This window comes from Rhinatrema bivittatum, chromosome 9 (assembly GCF_901001135.1).
Source record: "Rhinatrema bivittatum chromosome 9, aRhiBiv1.1, whole genome shotgun sequence".
Lineage (NCBI taxonomy): Eukaryota > Metazoa > Chordata > Amphibia > Gymnophiona > Rhinatrematidae > Rhinatrema > Rhinatrema bivittatum.
Window position 1 is genome coordinate 161706047 of NC_042623.1, and position 19520 is coordinate 161725566.

The 19520-nt window shown below is 43.6% G+C and overlaps 1 protein-coding gene across 6 annotated transcripts in view; it reads left to right on the top strand.

The window, feature by feature from the left end:
* Positions 1-19520, top strand: part of WDR33 (WD repeat domain 33) — a 414563-nt gene that overhangs the window by 138573 nt on the left and 256470 nt on the right. For 5 of the 6 annotated variants that reach the window (XM_029615296.1, XM_029615295.1, XM_029615298.1 and 2 more), the window contains exons 4-5: positions 5610-5714; positions 6084-6179. In XM_029615296.1, the coding sequence (XP_029471156.1) occupies positions 5610-5714; positions 6084-6179 (201 nt within the window). Of the gene's footprint in view, positions 1-5609; positions 5715-6083; positions 6180-19520 lie in introns of those variants that run through there. The other variant, XM_029615297.1, reaches the window with a different exon arrangement.

Below are 19520 nucleotides of genomic sequence, written 5' to 3' on the forward strand. Positions count from 1 at the left end.
ATGTCAATAAGCAGGGAGGCATGGGATCGTATTTCCTGTGTCGGGAAGTGGTCCAGATCTGGTCGTGGACCCTGTCCCACTGGATGGTGCTCAGGGCCATACTCCTGGCTGTGATGATGAACGTGGTAGTGGACAGGCTGAGTCGAGCCTTCAGATCCCACAAGTGGCCCTAGACCCAGGGGGTAGCTAATCGGATATTCTGTCTCTAGGGGAGCCTAGAATAGATCTGTTTGTGTCCACCTGTAACAGAAAGGTGCCACTGTTCTGCTCCCTGTACAGGTCAGACGGCAAACTAGCCTTGGATGCCCTTGCCGTCATTGAGACAAGGGTCTTCTGTATGCGTATCCTCTGATTCCCTTAATGGCGAAGACTCTCTTGAAGCTTTACAAAAATAGAGGAACTAAGATCCTCATAGCCCCTCGTTGGCCGAGACAGGTGGTTTCTACTCCTGCAGGAATTGTCCATCCGGGATCCGATCAGTCTAGGGACTTCCCCCATATCTCACCATGCAAGATCAGGGCAGGCTGCAGCATCCCAACTTCTAGGCCCTGTTGCTTACAGCCTAGATATTGAGAGGTCAATTCTGCATCCACTTGATCTTTCAGAAGATATGTCTTGGGTCCTGGTGGCTTCTAGAAAACCTTCCACTACAAAGACTTATGGGTTGAAGTAGAGGAGGTTTTCTGTGTGGTGTGAGCAGAAGGCCCTAGGTCTGTTCTCCTGCCCCCCACAAAAACTGCTTGATTACATTCTACATCTGTCTGAGGCTGGCTTGAAAACTAACGGAGTACATTCTACATCTGTCTGAGTGCAATTGGTGCATACCACCATGGTGTAGATGGTACGCCCATCTCTGTACAGCCTATAGTATATTTCATATGGGGCTTGTTTCAATTGAAGCCTTCCCTAAGGCCTCCTGCTGTGTCTTGGAAGCTCAGTGTGGTGTTAGCTGATGAAAGCTCCTTTTGAGCCACTGTGCACCTGTGACTTGACGTACCTGACCTGGAAGGTCATATTTTTGGTGGCAGTCACTTCAGTGTGCAAGGTCAGTGAGCTCCAGGCCTTAGTGACTTGCGTATGCACCCTAAGTTCCTGCCTAAGGGGAGACGGATTGCCATCTTAACTAGTCAATTGTCCGGCCAATATTATTTCCCAGGCCTCATTTGCACCAAGGCGAACAAGCACCACACAATTTGGACTGCAAGTGAGCCTTAGCCTTCTGTCTGGAGTGGACAGAAGCCGATAGACAGTCCATCTAACTTTTTGTTTATTTTGTAAGATGGGCATTGCTGTTGCCAAACAGACAATATCCAGTTGGCTAGCAGATTGCATCTCCTTCTGTTATGTCCAGGCGGGACTGCATATTGGGGGCCATGTCAAGGCCCATTCCGTGAGAGCCATGGCATCATCGGTGGCCCACTTGCAAGCAGTTCCCATGGAGCAGATCTGCAAGGCTGCGAAGTCGATTTCTCTCTATAAATTCACATCCCATTACTGCCTGGATAGGCATGGCCAGTGTGACAGAAGGTTTGACCAGTCTGTCCTTCGGAACCTGGTTGAGGTGTAGAACCCAACTCTCAACCTAGGGCCCATTGTTTGGGTTCAGACTGTCTCCCCCCTATTACCAACAGCGCCGGTGTTGTGCCTGTTGGTACTTGGTTAGGTGCCAATGGTCCCCTTTTTTGTAATGGGGAGCAGCCTTGTAGCTAGGGATTCACCCCTGTGTGAGGATTACCATCCTGCTTGTCCTCAGAAAAAGCCGAGTTGCTTACCTGTAAGGTGTTCGAGGACAGCAGGATGCTTGTCCTCAAACTACACCACCACACCACGGAGTTGGGTTTCTCCTATTTTTTTATTTTAATCGTAATTCTGTTATGAGACTGAAGAGGGATCCCGCGTCGGTGTGTGGTATAGAGTGCCTAGTCAAAGTGCTAGAAACGTTGACATACATTTTCCGCATCGTGGCTCCTTCTGATGTTGTCTCCCATGAGTGAGGATTAACATCCTACTGTCCTCAGAGAACACCTGTTACAGGTAAGTAACTTTGTTGTCTAGCTAGGAGCCTTCCTGAGCACCAGTGATCATCAGATGGCATGGTTTGATATAAAGGCCAAGATGTAGAGTTTCACATGAAACTCTTGGATTTCAAAAATACTCTCTCTGCTAAAATGGGGCTGTACCTTGAGGAGGAGTTGACAGGCTGGGAAGAGTTAGGTGAAGTGGAAGAACAGTGGGCTAAATTAAAAGGAGATATAATATCTTTTTGTAAAGAAAGTAAAAGTAAGAAGAAAAAACCAATATGGTTTACCAAAGAGGTGGCCGAAAAAATAAAGGTAAAAAAGTCAGCATTTAAAAAATGCAAAGGATCTCAAAAAGAGGAACACAAGAGAGAATATCTACTACAGTTGAAAGAAGCAAGGAAAAAATCAGGATGGCAAAATCAAGAGTAGAAAGAAATTGATAATAACATGAAACATTTTTCAGATATGTGAGAGGAGGAAGGGTAGAGGTGGAACTGTAATATTGAAAGGTAACGAGCAATGTGGGGAGAGAGATGAACAAAGAGCAAAAATGCTAAAATAAATTTAAAAAAAAGCTTGAGTGAATGACACTCAAGCAAACCCTGGAGAAGGACAATTTCTGGTTGGTAAAGGTTATACATATATCTATATACATGAGTGGGGTGGGTACCAAGTGATTGTGTGGAGCTGGCAAAACTAAAAGTGGACAAAGCCATGGGATTCAGATGAGCTGCATGTTAGGATACTGTGGGAGTTAAGATTCTGTTAAAGGAGCTGTTAAATAGATCCTTAGGAAGGAGAGTGGTACTGCAGGAAGAGCAGCTGTGGTCCCTCTTTACAAAGGTGGTAACAGAGAGGTTGCTAACTATGGGCTTATTAGCCTTGCTCAGTGGTGGGAAAATTAATGGCATGTCTGCCAGTGGGTTGCAAGATCTGAGGCAGCCCTGTGGTTACCAGAGGAAGATTATATCTGTAACTTTCAACTATCTCTATACCTCACAGATTGATATTAGCAGCTCATTCTGCCTCCAGGATTAACCCTTTGGCTCCAGCTACTAGTGCTGTAGAAGAGTGTTTTTCAGCCATTGGTCCTTGGCAGCATTTCATTGTTACTCCATGGATTGGTAGATTGCAGAAGGATGAAGAAGCAAGACTTACACTGCAGCTGCATACACAACACTGCAGCCTGCACCACAGCCAGTAATCCTTTCCTAACACACTTCTCCTGCCCTGTGGACCCTTTTTTTTTTCTCCCCATATGGGGGTCAGTCCTGAGGCCCCTCCCCATCTCTGGGAGGGGAGCACCTGCAGCTGAATGTTAAGGAGCCTGCATGAGATGAGTCTGCTTCATTTTCAGGCCCTGCCTCCCATACAATAGCTGGGAAGGGGGGACACTGGGGCTCCTGAGAACGGAGCAGACACTGATTCAGGCCCATTAATTTTCAATTGCAGTTGCTGCCCTCCCAGAGATTGGGCCTCAGGACCAGTCTCAGCTGGGCTGACAAAAAAGTCCATGGGGATAATGGTAGCATTAGTATTACTAGCTGGCAGGGGTGAGAGAGAGAAAGGGATTTCTTAGCTTCCAATTGGTCATTTGAAAAAATGACTGGATAGGAAAGAGGGATTTTTTTTTCAGGGCCTGTAGGGAAGGGGAGGCATATTTTTCTTTTCTGAAGAAAATAACTGGTGGCTGGCTGGGAAAGGGAAGAGGGAGAGGTGGGTTTTTTTTTTTTTTTTTTTTTTTAAATAATTTTCTGAAATTGGCTAGTTACCTTTATATAAGAACAGACCAGCTGCAGGACTGACCCATGAGATTAAAGACCAGGTGGAGGAGAGCGTATATCCTAAGGTACCTGAAAGAATTTTGTTTTGAAGCATCATGAAAGACTAAAATAAAAATTAAATCCTCCCACCCTCTTGGTCCATATAATTTAAGGAAGGTAGCTGGTGGATCTCTGGCATACAAAAGGTTGAGAAACACTGAAGTAGAACACTGTGCTGTTATGCTGCCACCTGCTGCTTAACTTTGTCAGTAGAAAATAATTTTCTTACCATCACTTTCCTTTTAACTACAACAATCAGAACTGTAACAGAGTAAACACCCCTGAAGTAGTTGAGTGAATGAGAAGTGATCTAAAGAAGCTTGGAAGAGTGGTCGAAGGCTTGTCAATTAAGATTCAAAGCCAAAAAGTGCAGTCATGCATTTGGGGTGCATAAATTCAAAGGAGCTTTTTGTGATGTGTGAGAGCCTGATGAGCATGAACTGAGAGTGAGACCTTGAACTGATGGTGTCTGATTATCTGAAAGTATTGCAATGTGACAGAATGATAATTGGAGCTAGAGGGATGCTTGGCTGCATAGTGAGACATAACTAGGAAAAAGGAAGCGATTATGCCCCTGTACAGTCACTGATGAGGCCTCACCTAGAGTACTGTGTTCAGTTCTGAATGCCATATCTTAAAATGGATAGGGAGAGGAGAGAAGCTGTCTAGAGAGGCAACCAGAATGGTACAGGGTCTACACCAGAAGACTTATGAGAGGAGACTTGAGGAATAAAATATATATACTGTAGGGAAGAGACGGGGGATATGATCCAGACTTTTAAATATCTGAAAAGTATTAAAAATACACAATAGGCAAACCTTTTCTAATGGAAAAGAAGCGGTTGAACTAGGGGTTTTGGTATGAAACTCCAGGGTGGTAGACTCCGGGAACAATGTTCATAAATATTTTTTCACAGAAACCTGGTGAATGCGTGGAATGACCCCAGAGGAGATGAGGAATACAAAAACAGTGACAATTCAGAAGGGTATGGGATAAACACAGAGGATGTCTAGTGGCAAGTGAATAGAAATAAAGCACTGGAGTAACTTTACTTTTCTGAATATGGGTAACCTGCATGGAGCAGCAGTTAAAACCCTGAGCATCTTGCTGGGCAGACTGGAAGGACTATTTAGTCTTTATCTGCTGTCATTTACTATGCTATTGTGCAATACCATTTGGTCCTGGTTATTTGTTGCTCTTTAGTTTGTCAATTTGTGCTATTACATTTCCATTTTCACAGTCATTTGTTTCAGTTCCTCTAGAAAAGGATTCCATAGTAATACTAACTCATACATTTTAACTTGTCTGCTTGACACTGCACCTTTCTCAGTCAGCTGAAGGGTCCTGATAAGATCAATTAAGACCATGATTACTGATTTCCTGGATGCAAAGTATCCACAATAGTTTCACAGAGCTGAGACTGTGAACCTATTTTTTTTCTGTCACAATAGCGCTCTCAGCTGTTCACACTTTCTCTGTCAACTTTTGTGACTACCAACTATCTCTGTTAGCAGTTCATGCTTCCTCCAGGATTAACCCTGTTGCATATACTCTGTGTGTGTGCAGCAGACCAACCACGATACAGGAGGGCTGTGGCAAAACAGGGGTGCTTTAGCTCTTAATGTCATTTGTATATTCTTTGTGAAACTTTTCCCTTTAAAATGTAGCTTCTGACTGTTGTAGTTAAAAGGAAATTGTGGTAAGAAAATTGCTATTTCCCAGTACGTATATCTGTCCTATTGAGGCTCTCTTTCTCTCTTGCAGCTTGTTCCTCCTGTTGGAATGCTGAATAACCCAATGAATGCTGTTACAACCAAGTTTGTTAGGACATCTACCAATAAAGTGAAGTGTCCAGTGTTTGTTGTCCGAGTGAGTATCGGAGTAAGGTGTAAGCTGTCAATTTTGAGGGTTTGCTCACCGGCAGAAATAAAACCTGACGAGCAGACCATAAACCTTGCAAGAATTTTCTGATTGCTGTTCGAAAAACTTAATTTTTCTAATTCTCTAATTGCTGTTGAAAAACCTCATTTCAGTCTTAGAATTTTATTATATTCATGGCTGCTTTTGAATGGAAGATGGAGATGATGTTAGTGAGCTGAATGTGCATCTCTTTGCATGAAATTCTTGATCCTAATGGTTGTGAAGGGAGGGTGGAATGGGTATCATTTCTCAGATACACTGGGGTAGCCCCCAGATGTTGCAGTTTTTTTTACAATTTCTTCCACATTTTTCTTGCAGTGGACTCCTGAGGGACGGCGTTTAGTCACTGGAGCTTCAAGTGGCGAGTTCACTTTGTGGAATGGGCTCACTTTCAATTTTGAAACAATATTGCAGGTAATTTCCAGCAATGAATATATATTTAGACCAGAATCTATCTCTACATCTGCGGGTCTTTAAATCTGCATGCATCACAGTCTGCTCCCTTCTCTTTGTTTTATGGTTAAGAGATTCACCCTTGGGTGTCCCCCTCCACCAATACCAGCCTCACTGTTATCTAAATATTTGCTCATGGTACTTTCAGTAATTCATTTTCCTTCTCCCCTCTTCAATTTTCTAGTGTTAAATATAGAAAAGTGCACCCATTATGTTCTGTACCATATTTCTAAAGAATACACAGGTGTATATATTTAAAAAAAAAAAAAGCCCATAGTACTCAATAGTTAAAGAAGCCATTAGTTCTTAACTGTTCTTCAGTGCCTCTCTTCCCCTCCCATATTGATCATACTACATTTCTGATAAGTGATGATGGATAAGAGGAGGATAATTTGTACTTTTACTGTTAAGTTATTGTTTTTGTTCTTTATAAAAACATAAGAACCACCATACTGGGTCAGACTAAGGATCCACCAAACCCAGAATTCTGTTTCCAACAGTGGCCAAGCCCAGGTCACATGTATCTGGCAGGATCCCAAATAGTAGATAGAATCCGTGTTGCTTATGCCCAGGGCTAAGCAGTTACTTTCCCCAAGTCTACCTGGTTAATACGTTTATGGACTTTCCCTCTGTGAACTTTTCCAAACCTTATTTTAAACCCAGCTTCTCTGTCTTTATCACATCTTCTGGCATTGAATTCCAGAGCTTAATTGTGTGTTGAGTGAAAAATATTTTCTCCAATTTGTTTTAAATGTGCTACTTTTTTAACTTCATGGAGTGTCCCCTAGTCTCTTTTGAAAGAGCAAGCAACTGCTTTGCATTTTCACATTGCATTCCACCATGATTTTATAGACCTTTTATCATATCTCCTTTCAGCTGTCTCTTCTCTGAGCTGAAGACCCTTAATCATAGGGGAGTTGTTCATCCCCTTTATTAGTTGTCACCCTTCTCTGTACTTTCTGGTTTTGCTATATCTTTTTTAGAGATGCGACAACCAGAACCGCACACAGTACTCTAGGTGCAGTTGCACCATGAGTGACACAGAGGTATTATATTGTTTGTTTTATCCGCCATTCTTTTCCTAATAATTCCTAACATTATTTGCTTTTTTAAGAAATTTTTTATAAGATTTTAAATTACAACTTTTACAAGCATCACTTGTTGCAGAAAATCAAGACAAGACTGTCATACATATACAGAAAGCAAAGAGCAAAGTAATATATAAAGGCATTCCTTGCCTCAAGTCAACTAGGTAATATAGTAATCCAAGAATAAGCTCCCAATGGAGTAGAAGGCAAAAAAAAAAAAGAAAATCTTTAGAGGGGCAGGCATCAAACTATCCTATTTGCATTACATACATAATAAACCCTACATCAACTACTTTTTAGAATCAAGAAAAATCTTAAGCTGTGATGGTTTAAAAAACATATACCTAACCTGATATAATCTCAGTATGCATTTACAAGGAAACCGCACAACAAACAGTGCCCCAAGGGCCAAAGCCTTTTGACACAATACCAACATTTTTTTCCTATGCGCTTAAGTAATTCTAGAAATATCTGGAAGTATCCATACTTTGTCTTATAAATACAGATCTTGAGAAAAAACAAAGATTCAAAAAGGTTCTCCTATGCAACTCTTCTTCCCCTGCTCAAGCTAGTAAACCTGCCAAGTCCAAACTATCAGGTATAGCATGACTCCCTTAGAAAGACACTCATGCTCCAGTTTGCATCCCTAAGACAGAAAACAGGCTTTGGCAATAGATGACTAGCTCTGCTGGTATTTTCAACTCATCCAAAAAGTATCTTTTAAACAAATTAAGAGCGTAACTTGTGAAAATTCAAACATTCAAATGTCTATCAAAATTTTTCACGTTTTCTATTGTCTTTGCATGGACCAAGCTTCCTTGGGTTAAATTTAATTGAATATTGGACATAGTCTCAATTGTTGCTCTATGGTTCACATTTGTTCTTTGAGAAACCAGGGAGAGTTTGTTAGGTACGTTGATGAATATCTGAAGTCAGTGCAATTAATGAGGAAACAGCCTGATCTTAAAAAACAACAACAACAACAAAAAAGAAGTCAGAATAGACCATTCGGAATCAAGTGTGATGATGGACTTTTTTTTCCCAGTGACTCATTGAAAGAACATATGCAGCACCTCCATATAACTGCATGTTGCTTACCCCTTCATCTCCTGTACCTGGTAGAAGCCTGGCTGGAGGAAATGAAAGGGTAAGTAAACAATTGTAGCCCTACCAAACCAACTGCATTCCATGGGGGCATCAAACTCATACCATCAAGCTCAGTATCCGTGAGACTCAAATCCAGCGTACTGCCAGAAGTTGTTGACATTAACTCCAAACACAGCTTATCCCGCAATGCCATGACACTCTGCTCCGAGGCACTGCAAGAAGAGGTGGCAAAGGGAACTGTAGGTGCACTGGGACCCAAGGAAACATTCTCATCTTGTTGAAGTGGAGAACTAGCTTTACTGGCTATTTCAGAACTCGCCCCGATTGTTGGTGCTGAGGTAAGGAACTCCACTAACTTTGGCTAAGGTTTCAGAAGCCGCTGAGGTTTGCCTTTTCAACTTCCCTTTACTCTTGGTATGCGGCATTCTTAAAAAAGTAAGCAAAGTCCATGATCACTTAGGTTGCTGCCATCTTGGGTCTCACTCTGTTTGCTTTTTTGACTGCTACTGGACACTGAGCCGAGAATTTCAATATATTGTCTATGATGATGCCTAGATCCTTTTCTCTTGGGTGGTGACTCAATATGGAACCTAACATGCACAGTTTGGATTGTTTGCCCTATGTGCGTACTTTGTACTTGTCCACATTAAATTTCATCTGGCATTTAGATTCCCAGCCTCGCAAAGTTATCCTACAATCTTTCAGAATTTGCTTGTGATTTAACAACTTAGAATAATTTTGTCTGTAAACTTGATCTCTTCACTCATTCCTTTTTCCAGATCATTTATAAATGTTAAAAAGCACAAGTCCCAGTACACTTCATTATTTATCTTCCTCCATTGAGAAAACAGACCATTCAGTCCTACTCTGTCTCCTATCCCTTAGCCAAATGCATTTGCTCATATGTATCCAAGGCACTGCTGTCATGCTGGAATCCTCAGTCGGAGGATTTCAAGCGTTGTCTGCCCCTTCTTGGGGATACCAGGTAGGGTTGTCCTGGTGGCTTTCACGGACCAGTTTGGAGAGGGCAGTGGCCTGGTCCATCAACTTTCTCGAAACCAGAGCTATTTGGATGACGCTGCTAGTCTTTCTTCCATTATTCCAAAATCAGTCCTGTCTGGTTGGCTTACATCAACTGTCAAGGAGGCACCAGGAGCCGGGTGGTGTCCTTAGAGACCCAGACGTTGTTTCGCAAATTTTCTCAGTAGGCATACACTGGACCCTACAGAGTGGGAGTTTTTGAACGAGGCATTCAGTCAAGGTGGGGAGTTCCTCAACTGGACTTGATGGTGTCAAGAGACAACACCAAAGTTTGTCAATTTTTCAGTCCCAGATAAGAGTTGAGAGCAGAGAGCCTCAATGCTATGTCTCAGCCATGGATGTGTGGGCTTCTGCTGTACAAGTTTCCTCCTTGGTCACTGATAGGCAGAGTCCTGTGACATACAGAGATTCATCATGGAAAGATGATCCTGGTGGTTCCAGAATGGCCACAGCACCTGTGGTTTGAAGATTTAGTAAATCTAAAGTTGGATGGGCCATTGATAATGACATCTTCACAGGAATTGCTTCAACAGGGTCTAATTTACTTGGGGCAGGCACATCACATTTGTCTTATGGCATGGCTTTTAAGTGGAGGCAGATAAGATCGAAAGGGTACTCAGAAGAGGTGATTACAACTTCAGGCAAGGAGGGTCTCAACTTCGTTGGCATATGTACAAGTCTGGAAGGTATTTGAGAAATGGTGTCTCGAGCAGGGGGTCTCTCCAATTCAGGTATCTATTCCTTGGATTTTTTCCTTTGTGCAGAAGGGACTGAAAAAAGGGTTTGGCCTTGAGTTCCCTTCAGGTGCAAGTAGCGGCCTTGGCTTGTTACAGAGCAAAGGTATATAATTCCTCCTTATTTATTTATTTCGTGATTTTTTATATACCGCGGCACGTTAATAACATCACCTCGGTTTACAATAAACAATTATTGTAAACCTGTAAATAAAAAATTATTGTAAAAATCCTTGGCGTCACACCCAGACATAGTTCATTCCCTCAAAGGAATGAAGCTCTTGTGTCCCCTGGTTAAACCGGTGGTTCCACTGTGGATCCTTAATTTGTTCCTGTGGGTTTTATGTAAAGCATTTTTGAGCCCTTGAGGAGGTTGTCGATGAAGGACCTCACTTTAGATGGTCTTGGTGGCTATCTGTGCAGCGATGCATATTTCTGAATTACAGATGTCATGCAGGGATCCTTGTCTCCAGTTCACAGATGTGGGGGTATCTCTCCACACAGTTCCTTTATTCTTGCCAAAGATGGTCTCCACGTTTCATCGTAACCAGTCAGTATAATTATCTGTCTTTGGCAACTTGAGGTAGTCTATTCCTCATGCTCGGGAGCTGCATTTGTTAGATGCATATTGCATTCCCTTACACTATATTAATTAGAGGACACCAACAGTTTTCATGAAACAGTTCATCTGTTTGTTCTTTATGGAAGGCATAGTAAGGGGGAGAAGGTGTGGTAGGCAACCATTTCCTAATAGTTAAAAGAGGCAATTGCTTCAGCTTACAAACGCAACGGTGTCCCAGTTCCAGAGGGCCTCCAATCTCATTCCTCTGGTGCACAAGCTGTGTCCTAGGCTGAATGCCAGTTTTGCTATATATCTATTGAGTGTTGACTTGGTCTTCACTGCATACTTTTACCAAGCATTACAGGCTGGATGATAAGAAATCAGTGCGATACAGAGCACATGCTACACTTCAAGTCCTGCTCATTGATGTAACATTTCAAGTCCTGTCTTCCTTTCCCCATCTCAAACTAGCCAAAGTGATCTCTCTCTGGTGCCGCTGATATAGCATTTGAACTGCCCCCCCCCCCCCCCCCATCACGGAAGGCTCCTTGCCCCCCCTTCTCAGCAGGCTCCTTGGCCCACACAAAAGAATTGGGGAGTGCAGGAACCACAGCTAAGCATATTATTATTTATTATTTATTTATTAAAGGCTTTTATATACCGAATTTCTTGATACAAATCAAATCAGCTCGGTTTACATCGAACAAGTAGAAACTATAACCAACCAAACAGTGGAGACAATTTGAGGAGAATAAAGTTACATTATAACAGGGGAGTGTAAACTTGGAGTAGGAAAAAGAGGGGGGGACGAGGATTATAATATACATCTCTTAAAAATTTATATACATGGGTTTAGCGCTTGTTTATATGCTTAAGGAAGGAGGAGGAGCCAGGAGCCACTACCAGTAAGGATGAATACTGTTGCAGTGGGGGGAGGGGAGAGGGAGATTATTGGTGGGGGCATGGGAAAAATAGGGATATGCTAGGCAGGGGATGGGATAGAAAGGGATATGCTACTGGTTGGGTAGGAGAATCTGCTCTGTTTTACTGTCCTGACTCTGTCCACCAAAATATACTCAGATATTTACCTGGAGTTAATTTATTTCCATTGTTATTTTTCCTATGTTATTGTCATAAACCTTAAATTCCTAGGGGAACCCCCCCCTCCAAATGAAGGTCCCGGTGTATAATGAAGGGAATCTCTTCAGTGCTAACATCAAAAAGGCTATAAAGGAAGTAAAAGACCGCCATACAGCACTTCAGACCCTTTCCAATCCTCTTTCAGGGTCTACCGAAGACAGGAACCCTGAAAGTATTTTTTTTTCAGCAGAGAAGAGCAATTATTGAGGCCTATTTGCCTTAACAGCAACAGGGCTTCAGGCTTGGCTAATATGAAAACTGAAGCTCTAAGCCTCACTGTAACCAGTCAAAAACAAGAATTGTTTTTTGACTGAATGCAAAGAAATAAACCAAACTTTTAGCTCTAATAGTTGAGTCCTTTGGATAGTTTCAGATTGCTGCAAATTATGCTTATTAGAACTCCCTCCAAATCACAGTTCCAGAAGTGTTGAATTGTAAGAATATACCAAGACATACTTGGTTGGAAAGCTCCCTCTTACTGTCCCAGGTGGTCAGATTTGTCCCCGTGGGAGAGAGGACAGATTTTTATTGTTCCCAGAAAAATGGAGGATATAGTTTCATCCCAGAGCTAAGGGCCTTGAATAGATATCTCATGTGAGAGACATTCAAGATGATTATGCTAGGCTAGGGGTTTTCAAAATTAATTTTTTTTTATTACCCCTTTTGTCTCATGTTTTAGTTCACGTACCCCTTTAATACCGTGCAGGCAGAGTAGTAAGGGTGGCCCTGTATATTCCAATAACTGCCAAAAATAAAAACTTACTTTAGTTCAGTTACTGCAACAGTGGACCCTGACTAATGACTACACATTATAGATCCCTTTGGAATGAGTGTTCATGGATCCTGAATCTGACCAATAGAAGTTGCTGAAGAGCGACCATGAGCACCACCCAAGAAAAACAGATATATCATGACTACTATCCCAAGCTGGTTAGTGCTTGTGCTTCTGCTTTATTCTTTTCTCACTGCAGATTATTAAATACACATTCTAGTGTAAACCAAATGTGCTAAAAAATGTTAGTATTTGCATACAAGATAAATACTGTACATTTTTACAAACCCACCCGACACTTAAGATCACTTACTCAAAATCTCTTAGACATTCCATCACCACGACAGGCTAGATTAGACATCACCAGGAAAAGAGCTTTTTCAGTAGCAGGACCATCTCTCTGGAACTCTTTACCCAACCCTCTCCGTTTAATATCAAATCCTCCTCATTTCAAAAAGGCTCTAAAAACATTCTTTTTTCAACAAGCATTTAACACCCCCACTAAGCATCTCCCCGATCAAAAATGAAGCTTCATCTCCTAAATTTCTCTCTCTCATCAGACACATATTACCTCAACCTCTCTCCCCTACCATCCCATCTGTGTTCTTTCTAGGACATTACAATTCGATAAGTTGCTACCCCCCCCCTCCATCCCTTTTTACCCTCCCTCCTCTTCACCCATGGCATGTTACCATTTTATTATTATTTTTTTAATTAATAATTTGTTTTAGCTAGCATTTATCTAGCTACTTAGTTAAAATTTATGTATTTTAAGTTTATTTTAGTTATATTTTATTTTTACTTTATTTTAACATGTTGTAAACCGTTTTGATAAAATTTTATTTTAAAAAGCGGTATATAAATACTTTTAAATAAATAAATAAATAAAATTTTGAAAATTATATATTATATCCATAATGTAACAGAGTATAATAAAGCAATGCATAGGTTAAACATAACCCACCCCAAGAAAATATCAATAGAAACTTATTTAACCAAAGTAAAAGTCCACATCAAGGGGGTATTTAAGAAGTATATTGAAGTAAGAAAAGAAACAATCATCTGTAAATACAACATTATAACATAATTACTCCACAGCCATCAGTAATAACTCTTAGAATCTTTCCACCTTTATACCCCTGGTACTTTATCATTAAGAAATTCTCCAGATCAGATGGATCCCAAAACACATAGGTGTTGCCCTGAAGATACTATACACTTAGAGGGAAACTTTAAGAAAAATGTGGCCCCCAGGTGAATAGTACACGGCTTGAGTGCTAAGAATAATTTCTTGTGTTGCGTTTCACGAGTTACATCGGGGAAGACTTTGCGCACACTGCCCACAAAAACTCATAGCCTTATGTTTAAAGTACTGCTTAAATACTAGTTTTTTTAATCCATGTCCAAAATAAAAGTAACTAATAATGTTGTTCTTGTTAATGTAACATCCTAGGAATCTTGGAGAAATTCAGATAAATTAGAACTATTAACAGGTATAAGTAAATTCAAGCTCCCTTCCAATCTGATCTCCCTTCTAAATTCAGGTAGATAACACTTAGATAACTTTATTTTCCTAGCGTTTAGCCAGATGGACTCAGGACCAATGGGTTATGCTCCCCTGCCAGCAGATGAAGATGGAGTCAGATTTCAAAGCAGATGTCACCCTAGAGACACCTCTGCAGTGACCTCAGCCCTTCAGTATTTCTCTGTCTTTAGCAGATGGTGGACGTACCTCTCTCTATGGGGATTGTACTTTTGGAAGGAGGAATTTTACTTTTAAATTGGAGAAAAGATTGAGCCCCGCTTTCCTGTGGTGATACCTAAAGGTCCCTCCCCTAGTTGAGAATTCCTGAGGTGATTTCCAAGATCTCTGAGGTGTGCCTTGGTCCGGTAGCCAGTTCCCGGCATGGACTTTGCTGCTGAAGCAGCTGAAAGACAGCGGGTACAGGAAGCTGAGCGCAGCAGTGACGGGCAAAGTTCTCTCCCCAGCATCCGGAAACAGCCTCTGTACTTAGCTAGTAAGCACTGAGCCCAGGTAAGTTTAAAAAAAAAAAAAAAAAAAAAAAAAAGGGGGTTGGGGGAGGGGGGAGATGATTTACCTTCAGAGAAGCGGGATTTCGATAAGACGTCCTCTGGTTTCTTTGCTCAGTGTGCTGCACTGACGTCGTTCTGATCCCGTTGGGGCATAGGGAAGTGGGCTTGCGAGCAGGTTGAGCGGCCCCTTGGTGGGCTAGGCCCCGCTTTTAACTTGGTCTGCATACCGCATGGTAGGCCGTGGCGGTGCCATTTTTGTGCGTCTTTGTGCATCTCGTATTGCCCGCCCTAGGACGTCATTACGCGCTGTGAGTCAGCTCTGCGCACGTGCTGTGTGCATAACGTCATGCGCATACGTGCACACACAATAAAGTACGTGCAGGATACAGGCAAAGCCGGGCGCATGGGTTGTGCATACGCCTCGCTGCGCCCCACTCAGGCGCTTAAAATTTGTGCACGTAAATATTTAAGCGTGAGCCGATTGAACGCACGGTTATCGCTGCCAATGGCGCCGGTAACCAAGAAACATAATCGGCTTGCTTTTTATGCTGCTTGTCATATTAGGGATTCCAACCTGTCAGCACTGTAAGGAAGCCCAAGGGGTTTTGACCTCCTGGAGTTTGCTGAGCCCGGTTCCTCCCATTCAGATGAGGGATTGGCAGCTTTAACAGGAAATACTCCAGATCTGAGAAACCCCTTGGCTGGGTCTTCCATGGGAGAGGGAATCTCAGCTGGGCCCACTCCCATTCCCCCTTGGGCTAGGCATGGACCAGGTGGCCTTTTCTTGGGTGGAATTTTTCCAGGGACTACAGGCCTTTGTAAAGGCGCAGTCTGCTTCCTCGCCTCTTTCTGGACGGAATCCCAGCCAACCCCTTCTCCCTCTCCCATTCCTATTGGGAGACCTTGAAGCTTGCCCCGCCTGACCAAGGATATCCCTATTGGGGACCCTGATGGCACAGACAAAGAGCAAGATCCCTTGGAAGAAGGGGAAATTCCCCTGGGATTAGAACCGTATTGAACCATGTTACGGTTCTTTCATAGAGATGAATTGCCGACCTTGGTTTCCCAGACTCTGAAAACGCTGGGAGTTCCTAGAGTGGAATCTGTGACGGAACCAAAGAAGAATCCCATTCTGATTTTCTTGCACAAAGCCTCTTGCTACTTCCCAGTACTGGAAGCTATCCAGGAGTTGATTGACATGGAATGGGATGTCCCAGAAGCAAGTTTTAAAGGAGGCCAGGTGTTAGAAGCTCTATACCCGCTGGATCCAGTAGTGAGAGAATGTTTGCGTTTCCCCAAAGTGGATGCACTAGTTTGCGCTGTTTCTAAGTGAACAACTATCCCAGTGGAGGGAGAAGTGGCCTTAAAGGATGCGCACGATAGACAGTTGGTGTCTATCCTTAAATAAGCCTTTGATGCAGTAGCAGTGACCTTACAGATTGCTTCTTGTTATGCCCTAGTAGTGTGTTTGTGTCTACTTCTCTCTCAGGAGGTGGATGTCTCCATAGCCGCTCTGGGGGTGAACCCCAGAGTGGCTATGAAACCCGCCACTGCCTTTTTAGCAGACGTGGGCTCGGATTTGGTCCATACTTAAGTCAGAGAAGTGGCCTCAGTGGTAGCAGCCAGAAGTCCATTACCTGCTATTAAGTTCACTTAGAGAATAGCCACTGCCATTAGCAATGGTTACATGGAATAGACTTAGTTTTTGGGTACTTGCCAGGTTCTTATGGCCTGGATTGGCCACTGTTGGAAACAGGATGCTGGGCTTGATGGACCCTTGGTCTGACCCAGTATGGCATTTTCTTATGTTCTTATGTTCTTAAGACAGCTTTGGCTATGGTCAACCGACGCAACCTCCAAGGCCAGCCTTACAAAGATGCCCTTTAAAGGATCATTGCTATTCGGAAATAAATTGGAAAAACTGGCCAGTAAATGGGGCGAATCTCCAGTCCCCCAGCTACTGAAAGATAAGAGGAAGCAGTTGCAGCACCCCTCGCCTATGAGGGGCCATTCCAGGGGCTCTCTACGTTTCCACCCCTACAGAAGCTACATTTCAGATGTTTCGGCCCTTTGGAAGAACTCAGTCCTTTCATAGTGGACAGCCCAAGAGAGGGGCAGGTTCGGGTTCAGGATTGTCCCTAATCTCCCAATGAAATTTTACTGACCCATCTTCGTAATGAAAAGAAGGTGGGTAGACTGTCTCCCTTTTACCAAAGGTGGGTCGAGATCACTTCGGACAAGTGGGTACTGGAAGGCATAAGAGAAGGATATGCGCTAGAATTTCGCAGCACTCCTCTGGACGTATTCGGGATGTCTCCTTGCCTCTCCCGGAACAAAAAGCAGGCAGTGGAGATTACTCTTTTAAGGCTTCTCAGGACGAGGGCTGTAATCCCAGTATCTACTCCCCAGAAAAATCCTGGGCATTATTCCATCTATTTCATTGTACCCAAGAAGGAAGTTTCCTTTTGCCCCATCTTGGACCTCAAAAGTGTCAACTGTCACCTACAAGTGATTCATTTCCATATGGAAACCTTACACTCCGTGATAATGACCATACAACCGGGAGAATTGCTGACCTCCCTGGACCAATCCGAGGTCTACCTACATATTCCAATCCATCAAGGACACTGATGCTTCCTACGCTTTGCCGTACTGGGTCATCATTATCCATTCCGGGTGCTGCCCTTTGGCCTAGCTACCTCCCCCAGAACATTTTCCAAGATTATGGTGGTCATGGCAGCAGCGTTTAGAAGAGAAAGGAATCCTGGTACACCCGTACTTGGATGGTTGGTTGATCCGGGCCAAGTCCATGGAAGAGAGCCTCCGGGTGACCAACAGAGTGACTTCCTTGCTTCAGGAACGCAATTGGGTTTCTCAGTCCTTGAAAGTAGTGCTGTGGGCGATAGCACACATGCGCCCACTTTAACGCTCACTGCTGTCACGTTGGAATTCGCAGTCTCAAGACTATTCGATTCAGCTCCACTTATCAGTGTGAGTCTTGTCTCGACTCATCTCCAGTGGTGGTTGCAGAAGGCTCATCTGAACAGGGGTGTGTCCTTGTCCTCACCGAACTGGCTGATTCTCACAACAGATGTGAGTCTCCAAGGCTGGGGAGCTCACTATCAGGAACTCACAGCCCAGGGCCGTTGGACGGAAGAAGAGGCCCTCTGGAACATCAGTCACCTGGAGGCCTGGGCAGTAAGGCTGGCGTGCTTACAATTCAGCCACAGACTCCAGGGACGAGCGGTCCGCGTAATGTCGGACAATGCTACAACGGTAGCCTACATCAGCTTCCAGGGAGGAACCAAGAGCCAGCGAGTGTTGTAGGAGATAGACCTCCTTATAGAGTGGGCGGAAATGCATCTACAGATGATATTGGCCTCCCACATCGCAGGAAAAGACAACGTCAGAGCATACTTTCTAAGCAGGGAGAGCCTGGATCCTGGAGAGTGGGGGTTGTCGGACAAAGCATTTCAACTGATAGTAGATCGCTGGGGTCTCCCGTTCATCGTCCTGCTGGCCGCATCTCACAATGTGAAGGTTTCCTGATTCTTCAGTTGCAGAAGAAATCCATTGTCCCTGGGAATCGACACCCTTGTTCAGCACTGGCTGGAAGAGGAACTACTGTATGCCTTCTCTCCATGGCCCCTGTTGCCTCCCACTGCACCAGGGACCTGCTGCAACAGGGACTGGTCCTTTACGAGGATCCGACTTGTTTCTGTCTTATGGTTTGGCCCTTCAGAGGGCTTGCCTGATGAAGTGAGGATATCCTGTGGCAGTAATTGTCACCTTACTTTGTGCTCGGAAGTTCTCCATGTCCCTAGCATATGTGCGGGTCTGGAGAATATTGGAGGCCAGTTGTGAGGAATGCAGTGTCCCCCCTCAGATGGTCAAAACTCCACTTTTTCTGGAATTTTTGCAGGACTGCTTGAATGAAGGTTTGGCCCTTTACTCCTTGAAGGTGCAGGTAGCAGCTCTCTCCTGTTTCAGGAGGTGAGGTGAGCTGAGCCAAGCCTCCCTGTTGGCTCACCCGGATATGATACATTTTCTAAAGGGAGTGAAACACTTTCGGCCTCCCCTATGGTTGCCAGCTCCCTTGTGGGATCTTAATCTAGTGTTTGAATTCTTGGCAGGTCCTGCCTTTCGACCGCTGCACAGTCTTTCCTTGCATTTATTAACCTTGAAAACTGTGTTCCTGGTGGTTATATGCTTGATGTGTTGCATCTCTGAAATTCAGGCATTGTCGTTTCGGAAACTGTTCCTCCAGGATGGCTCCAGGAGCATTTCAGCTTAATACTATTCCATCCTTCTTGCCCAAGGTAGTCTCAGAGTTTCATTTGAATCAGTTCATTTCGTTGCCATCCCTAGATAAATTCAAGGATGCGGAGAAATATCTCTCCCTCCATCATTTGAATGTCCGTAGACTTTTGGTGCGGTATCAGGAAGTTTCAGAACTGGTCCGAAAGATGGCCCACCTGTTTGTCCTTCATGGTGGAAGGAAACATGGTGAACCAGCTTTGTGGGCTACCATAGCTTGCTGGATTAAGGAGGTGGTCACGGGAGCCTATTTGGAGGCAGGAAAATCATTACCTTCTCAGGTTAAAGCTCATTCCATCAGGGATCAGGCGGCCTCTTGGGTGGAAGTTAGACTACTGTCTCCCGCAGAAATCTGCTGAATGGCGACTTGGTCCTCTTCCATGCCTTCTCCAGGTTCTATCGTCTGGACATTCAAGCCCATGAGGATGCAGCCTTTGCAAGGGCTGTGTTAATTGGACTGTGGGCGGCCTCCCACCACAATGTGGGGAGTAGCTTTTGTGCATCCCA